General features: G+C 34.0%; 1 protein-coding gene across 1 annotated transcript; it reads right to left on the bottom strand.

The window, feature by feature from the left end:
* Positions 1-221: 221 nt before the first annotated feature.
* LOTGIDRAFT_155231 (hypothetical protein) lies at positions 222-7,114 on the bottom strand (the record flags this gene model as incomplete). The annotated part of the gene is made up of 5 exons (XM_009066810.1): positions 222-485; positions 2,139-2,358; positions 4,582-4,678; positions 5,955-6,082; positions 7,023-7,114. The coding sequence occupies 5 exons, from the start codon at positions 7,112-7,114 to the stop codon at positions 222-224; spliced, it is 801 nt and encodes a 266-aa protein (XP_009065058.1).
* Between the last annotated feature and the right edge of the window lie 2,187 nt (positions 7,115-9,301).

Here is a 9,301-nt window from a genome sequence, read left to right as displayed (position 1 = left end):
ACATTTATAAATAAAACGTTACTTTTATTTTAATTTCTTGCACTCGATGTCATTCATCTTTATAAACACTGACGGCATGGTACATTCAGTATATTCCTGTAATAAAATCACAACCTAACACTTTTCGATGAACAAAGTTTGTCACATAGTGAAGACACTGTATCCATAGGCACCGCAAAAAAAGCACAACCAGTTCCATTTGAATGCATAAGTTTGATCCATCAACACAGATTGTGAATCTGAAGGGCCTGTCTGTCATTTCTGGTACAAATACAACCACACATTTTCTTTAAGGCAAGTCGAAATCGTTTGTTAACTATGGCATAAATGTAAGGGTTATATACAGCTGACGATTTAGCTAATAATGCTGGCACAATACTTAACGCTGGAGGTATGTGACGAGTTGTTCGAAATATACAATATAGATGTACCATGGCATAAGGTGACCACGTAAAACAAAACATTACAACAACTACCACAGACATCTGAAAATATACAATGTAATATTTAGAAGAATTTACCTTGTGATTCAAATAAACATAGGTCTTTCAGTTGCACGAGCTTCTTCTTGCTCTTTCAGGAAAAGATACTTGTTTCCCGTTTTTGAATTGAATAAGTTTGTGTAATTTTTGTATTCGAAGACGTCGATAAGAACTATGAGCTGTCTTACATTGTTCCATCTTCACTACGATCAAGTTACTACAATTTCACCTATACCTTGACCATCGTGAAGATGAATATAACCGTTTCTGTGTATATGTAAAATGATCTGCTATAAGCTCTACTGATTGAAAGTCGATTGAAATTGTCGCATAAAGACGTGGTCTCTTTGAATTTCAAAACAACCTGGTATTTATTTTTAACCCTAATTAAAACGGCATAGAACTACTCTGGTGGTAACATGAGCCAATTCGATTGACAAATCGTGTCAATGGGTTATATATCATGTCTGACACATGTTCTCAGACGTAAATAATACTGTGTGATTGGGAAAGCAATTATTAGATAACATGATCACCGTAAATTCAACAATTGATTCTTCTGAAGAAAAGGCCGTCCTTAAATCAAATATTTTCATTAAGCTGTCTGGCATTTAAAAAGATCAAGGATATGACCATCTTCACAATGTCAACTTTATAACGAACTCCGTTTATTACCTTGACACCATTAGACTATTTGCATTCTTGCATATACAAACTTCCGTGATACAAAAACATGTTTAATGATGTCGGTTATTTTATTCAAAATAAATTTTCCTTTGGTTTGGTTGTCCCTAGGGTTACATCTATCCTTGGGTATGATAAACAGAAATATCGAGTATAAAAATATCAACAGTAAGCAGAAACGCTGATTAAAAATAACCAGACATCGTAATCACCTTCCCATGGCAATACGTGGTATATCATTCACAGATTGATTGTTGATAAGCTTTTAGTTGCAATTAAATCATGTTAAAGCGGGTATATCTGGCATATATGGTAATAAATTTGAAATGTGATTTTTGAAGATTATATGTGCTAATGGTTTTTGATTTATTGAATGTAGTTATCGGCGTTCTTGGCAATTTACAAGTCGGAATGTCTAGAATATTATACATTTAAGTATGCATGAATGTCTAAATTATTTTTTTTGTCAACTACGTTCCTACAAAGGTGAAGTGATTTTTGACAACAGAATGCACACAAATTCATTCCGTTAGGCCGAGACTATTGTCTGTTGCACTTGCGTAGTACGTATCTATAAGCATGAAAAAATCGCTCGGATCTTAAATTAGCAAGTATGTTGTCAGGTTATTTCCAGAAAAGTTCGCTGGCATACGGCTGCGTATACGCCAGCGCATAGCAGACAAAAGGAGTCTTGGTTTAATGGTTGTGACGAATATCTCTTAACATTACGAACACATAATTTCAGTCTAGTCGAGAATCTTGAAATGTTAATACCAGGCGACATTTTGTTAAATCAGGTTTAGTTTTAATAGTTGCAAGAGACCACTTTACGCTGTCAACGTTAACGCATTGAGACACCGCCGCTCCCATCAGGACAGCAAGAAAGTCACTAAACGGAGCGATTCAAGTTCATATTCATATTGAAAACAAATACTTGAAGCGGTTCTAGTTATACAGACACTAGATTCTCACCTTGGTTATTTGTTTATGGTTGGTCCATTCTATATTTTCTTGTGCTCCGCCATCGCCAATTTCTAGAATCTTCATCCAGGCTTTATAATATGTGATACCAACTATTGTCAATGGTATAACAAAACAAAATATGAAAATAGCTAATATATATAGAATTAATCCAATTTCCGGTCTGGATAAATCTAGTAAACATGCTATTGCTGAGGAATCTATCGTGTATCTGAAAAATTAAAAAAATCATTTGAATGTTTCAAGAAAACTTTAATAGAACTAAAAAAATTTTAGATACTGTCTTGATTTAGATGTGGTAGTTAGAAACTGGTGATAAATTTCCTTACAAGCAAAACAATTCCGTCAATCAAAAGTCTTGTCAAAAGGAATAGCAAAATCGGAAGTAAAGGTAGCATAGTAGTGGACTCCTCCAAAGAGTAGTACCATCGAGTATTTCAGATCGTGAATCGTTTGTATGGTGGCAATGCGTTCTCTTTAGTTATAATATATGCCAAAAATGATGGATGAAGGTGATTTCGAATTGCATTGTCATCTTAATCATCCGTATACAGGTTCATATACTTAAGGAATGACCTGAACATTTTTTCAGTTTATCGATGTATAAACAGAAAAAACCTGTGTACACTGTATAAATCCGCATAGCTGAACTGATACTAACAATAGAAATGAAATGAAATGAATGGAGTTTTACGTCATACTTTCTGCACCATACTAACAATAGAGACGTCCAAGAGAACAGCCAATCAGCAATAAGTGGGTCACCTATTTATTGCTACTGCTTGAAAGTTGAATTAGCGGCCACATTTTAAGTTCAATTATTGACAGCCGAGTTCGAAATAAATCCAAAAATCATAATTTTGTTGATATTTGGAGAATGGAGGGAATTTGGAAAATACCGTAATCATTCAGTGAAGTGCAGATTTCGGCTCTGGTGACGTTCGAAGAAAAGACATCGACGCTGTGTAGTGGCCACGTCAATCAAATCACTGATAAAAGCAGTCCGGCGGAGCTTATATTTACATTCCGTTTACACAGATATAAACCGAATTCACGTGACCGCTGTTATCCAATCAAATTGCGTGATACCGTGTAAACGGAATCGTGATTTAATTATAAATGAATGAACGCTAAAAAGGTGACAACGAATCTATTCTATCTTTGTCCTTATTAGCAAACATCGGAAAGTTATAGGTCATAATAATAACCTTGCGTCATTGTCGCTACCTAACAATGAAACCATACAGAAATACTTCTTAAAATATTCCGAGAAACCAGAATTTCTATAATTATCTTTCAAGAATCTTATATATTTTAAAACAGCCAATTATGTGATATAGACATAAAAAAAAATATAATTGTGATGCCAATGAAAAGAAATTAAAAAAAAACTGTAACAGGAACTCCTCTTAAACATATTTTTTTGTTTTCCACTGGTGACAATTTTTTACCATTAAGTTCAAAACGCCAACTGTTTCAGTTAATAAAACTTAATGACATCAGATCATCGTGCACCTACCACGATTTCAGCCTACGTCGTAGCTCACATCCGATGAGTCAAACACGTGGTTAATGTCAAGATTTCAGTCTACGTGGTAGCTTATCTTTCGATGAGTTAAATACAATTCTTGTGAAGCGTTGTTAATATCTGATTAAAATTGTATTATTGACAGTTTTAATATTGTAATAACAATTCTATCTCGAAGCCAATATCAATGTTATTAGAAGTTAAATACTTGTTAGCGTAAAAACATATTTTTGTGTACTTAAGACTTCCAGTACAGCTTTAAAAATAATATTTAACGAGGGAATAAAGAGACTTCGTAATATGAGTCAATGATTAAGAAACAGAGTATCAAGGGACAGTCTCGTTATTAAGATTCAGAAAAAAATCTCCTTTAGGATAAGGCGTTTGTCATGACACTAGTGCGTAAGAACATAAAAACATCACTTATTCATACGAAACTACGTGTCGTTCTTACGAAGAAAATAACAGATACCAAAAAATAGTTCATGTTGACAGACATCTAAATATCTAAGCCAAAAATATCGGGCGAATTATAAATATTTGAACTAAGCCTTCCTCAAATACATGTAATTCTCATTGGTTGCGAAACAAAAATCTAAAAAAAAATTAAATCTCTATACAAGATGGTGATGCCTATGGAAAGAAAATCGCCAACAATCGATTTCCACTCCGTTCCATTGGCCATGACTATCTGTCAATTCACAAGCACAATTTGCAACTTTCTTAAGCGTTGAAAACATTCTTTCGATGCAAACTGTTAGGAAAGATATGAGACGTTTGAAAAAAGAATTCGGTTGACTCCGCCTTTTACATGTCGGTCAACAGAGTTTGTGATCTGATTCTGGCTAATATATCAGACACGTAGTTAAGTATGATCTTACTCTGACAATGTCGTATGATACTTACTGTGACCAGCCTAATAATGGCATTACAGCCCAAAATAAGGCATTGAGCCACACCGCAAGAGATAAACCCACATAATGTTTAGTTTCCAACTCTAAATCTGAAATAGACAATAATAAACAAGTTCGAATATGGTTAAACTAAGGTAATCTGATGTGAGCTGATAATATCTATCAATCTATAATGTCTATCGTTTCTTCATAAGCATTTTCCTCTTGTCGGATGGTGCCAGAATGGTTTCTAATGCATCAGCTATATAAAAAGCCTGTGACTGGAATGACAAAATATTTCAATCCTTACAAGTAACACGAAATGCAGGTAACCCAAGCTTAAAGGGATTGTAAAGAGGTTTTCTAAAGAAATTATACGTATCGGTAAGAATTTTTAAAAATGTGGACACTGATAGCACCAAGTTGCACCATTCCCATTTTCAATCAGACGTTTGTTGTTTCTGTTTCTTATCAGAAAAGACGATTTTCACTTAAGGCCCTTGAGAATTGTGATGTTTCGTTTAACACTTAGTTGTCGTGGAATTACGGGAACCAAAGATTAAAATGGAAATTGGAATGGTGCAAATTGTCCCCAAAACACATGTAACTTATACAACCTCTTTGCAAACCCTTTTATAGCCCAAGATTGTACAAACCGTGGAATATCTATTAAGGTCATCCCATATTTCAGAGACGGTTTAAATGGCACCGTCAATGGTACCCAGGTGCCTCCAAGCGTTAGTTTGTCAATATTAGTTAGCTGAATGACTGAATGGCCAGACTTTCATTTGTCATGTAGTCTTTACAGTTCTGAACTTGTATTGTTTATGACAATGGGTAATCACAATACATACAAAACATATGAAAAGCAAATAATGTTTCAAATTTTAATATAAAATCTCATTAACTACGTGGGCTTCGCTAAATAAACGAAAAGAACCAAAAAATAGCATTCATTAGAATCTTTGATGATGAAAAAACAGATACACAATAATAGAATTCGTCACACGTTTCTTTAAAAAACTTGAAATGTAAGTTTTTTGCACCTCAAATTAGAGAGTATTATTCATGCTGACATTATGCAATTGAAGTTAACCACTAAACCTGTAACCAATTTTAACCATGCGATTATTCGTGGTATTTATGGACAGAATGTAGCTGCGAATTAAATGGATTGTAAAGCGATTTTCTGAACTGTTAATGTGTATCAGTTATTGCTATTCCACTAAAACTAAGATTTATGTCGTCCTCACATATCCGCAGGCATTTGCGATAGTCACGTAATAAAGTTTAGTTTAAGAGGAATTGAAAGAATCACAGACTCCTATCAGTGACCCAAATATACTACAAAGTACACCTAAACTGCGAAGAAAAGTTGGAACTTACATTTATGATAGCGACAAGTCAGCATGTATCTGTCTAAACCAATGGAAGCTAAACATCCGATACTTGCTAATCCGAAGAACATACCATTGAATGCGTACCATCTGCAAGTGACTTCACCAAACCGCCATCTAAATTTATAATAGAAATAATGTTATTATGGATATCGTTGAATCATCTCTCATATTGAAAATGCTGGTTGGCTTGGCGCAGCTGAGTTATAATGCACAAGAGCACTTATTATAAACCCCAAACCCTATAGCGGCCTTTTCCCAACACCTAAAGGGTACCTGATAGACCTTGTGGGAATTAAAAATTAAAAGATTTTTATAATATCATGCTGATGGATGAGGGGATTTAGAAAATTTAAAAAGGGTACAATGAATCCTAAATATTTCTGTAACGTTTTAACCCTTTTCCTCCGTGATTAGTAAACACCAGATTGCTTCAGTGGCTTTACTCGGGTCGTTTGAATGTAGCTTTCGAATAAATACATATTTTGTAGTTTCTTACTTCTATTTATGACGAAAATGTGTGAAAATATCACATATAGGATCGTAAGAAATGGAGTACAATATGTTATGGAAACATTGTTCCTTTTTATGAGAAGAAAATGCCACTTTCACAGCAAAGTGCGAAAACTCAAATGGTTCTGGTGTAACTTGTTGAATTTGGACAGCGATCACTCGAGTATTTCGGCTTGATTTAAAGTGATTTTTATATGTGTCAAGATAGCAATGATCACTGATTGATTTGTACTTATATGCACTTACAAAATGCTGTTTCAACTTTCGGTATCTCATAACACATGAACAGTTATTGTAATAAGTGACACTATTGCCTTGTGGAACATTAATAATAAATGTAATACCCCTGACAACTCCAACACTAACTTGACAACCTTTTATCAATATAACATCAATTCAGTCTAATATATCGGCTGATATATTCGTCAACCTTGGGTTAGAAAATAAAATGAAACAACGTTTTACACCTTATTCTTCTACTCCATTTTGGAGTAATGAAGATAGACAATGTCTAATTGTTGAGGGATAATGAAGGTGCACAAACCTTGGTTTAAATAACATGTTACGCGTCTGTCGTGTCAGGCCATGCATCATGAGTATAGAGAGAGGAGGGGTTGAAAAGTTCGAGTGTTTCATGTCGAGATCGAATGTATTACTCTTTAGGATAATGAAGAAGTAATTATTGGTTTTGGTGTTATGTTATATTGTTTAACTAATTATTTAACACCAATTATTTACAGTTAACATGTTGCATGTATAATTGTCCAAATTAGTTTCCTCTTTTAATTAGATTTCTGCTTGATATTTGGTGTGAACTGTTCGCACAGAAACTTGATGACGTGTCAAAGTTACCCAACTAGACAGAACCTACTGGGCTGCACTAGCTTCTATATATACATGCTTCGACTTAACAAAAGCTAAGAAATTATTTTCCTTTTTCAACCAAATATCGGCATGCTAGTAGGGTCTGACAAGAAAAAGTCGTTCGGGTGCTACACTTCACTGCAGCATATTATGCTATGGAATTTGAACAATATTAGGCTACTGCCTGTCCTGGCAGAATTTCCCTCATTGGTCACAAAAAGTCACTGCTTTGATACATCCATCGAATTGACCGCAGAAAGGCGTTCAATTAACGGGCGTCGTTTCAGTTGCGACATGATACTACTCATAGATGATATTTTTGTGTATTACATATGTTGCTGTATAGGTATGCTACATCTTAGGATGACAAAATATTCAAATTTTTAAACGTGGTTAAAATTAGTTCATCAGCAGACTTACCTGGTGTCAAAATTGTATCACAGAATCACTCTATAATATAGTGCATCCATCCAAAGTAAGTAATATTGCATTAAACTAAGTAATTTGGAAACATGCTTAGAATTGTGTTTCAGTAATTTCTTAGTTTAATAGATATATCGTCTTATATTGAGATTTTATTCTTTAGTCATAGTACCTGGTAAGTCCTTCTGGTGAATACACACACTTGATCAAATTTGGGACTTCAAATTTGCATGTCCATTTTGGGAGGTAGTGTACTTTAAAATTTCAGCTTCAAATGTAATGTTAATCTAAGAATAGCATTTATTATATAAATTGATTGATTCTACATTTCTAGTCGCTAGGTTGAAATGATATGATATGGATATCTTGCATCATTAAATACACGTCAACAACAGGTCGTCCTTGAGCCATTAAATTCTCATAAAACATGCTGTAAGTGTCTTTAATCATGGAAGGAGACCATCAACAAAGATCGAGGAAGTTCGATTGTTCATGATTTTCCAGCTCAGCTTGTATCTCATTTGCTATTGTCATCCAAAAGAAATTTACATAATTAACTAGCCAATCTGTGAAAAGAATGCAATTCCAAAGTGAGGTATAGAATAAAAAATTGTTTTAAATCCCCTATCCTTGCACATTTGTTGACAATTATTGTTACATTTAATGCAACGTATTTTATATCTCATCTTCAAGCTGAAAATGTAACTTTGTTCTGGGTTTTGTTAAATTTTAATGCTGAAGAAAAGAGGATAGAAGACATGTTTCACTGTGTGGACAGTTGCCAGTTTTCTTGACATTCCATACCCATAGTACTTGAATAAATATTATTATTATATTTGCTAGGCGCTTTTTCCATGCCAGAACATTACGTCTGAAGGCTTAATATTGGCACACTGCTGGCAATGTACTTTGTTACGACTGCTTGTATTCATATTGTTTGCTGGCAAATGGAGTAAGATCTCCGTCACACGTCGGTAAACACGCCACACCCGTCAGTATACACGTCACACACGTCAGTAAACAGGCCGGACACGTCAATACGCCGAGAAACAATTCGGCAAATATCATATAAAATGACACTATATTGGCATATAATAATGTTTTAATAAGCAACCTTAATAATTATTCTTGTAGACATCAAGGTGAACAAAACTGTTATTTCTTGTGTAAATGTGCTGATATATCCATGTTAGTTGACAGAAGATTGTCTTATTGTCTAAGAATATTAGTTATTTCATTTCAAATTACAATAGAAATTTCGTTTAAATAAGTATTAAAAAGTGTCGCTTTTCTTATCCTAGTGGGTATATAGTTAACTAAGACGTGACATATATATAGTTGAACTAGCATGACAAAAATGTGCTAAGACAGGTTGACTTTCACAAATTCATATTGATCTTATAAGCTTGAATCTGTAATAGCGCATTAAGGTAATATTTTCTGCTATTTAAGGCAGCTTCAAATGTTCCATCTGTAATTAATGAGATATATTATGATATTTGTGGGAAATCTCAATCAAATATATTTTAGATTTTG

The sequence above is a fragment of the Lottia gigantea genome (assembly GCF_000327385.1).
Source record: "Lottia gigantea unplaced genomic scaffold LOTGIsca_8, whole genome shotgun sequence".
Classification (NCBI taxonomy): Eukaryota; Metazoa; Mollusca; class Gastropoda; family Lottiidae; genus Lottia; species Lottia gigantea.
The sequence above is the reverse complement of the archived record's forward strand: the minus strand, read 5'-3'. Positions and strand labels throughout refer to the sequence as shown.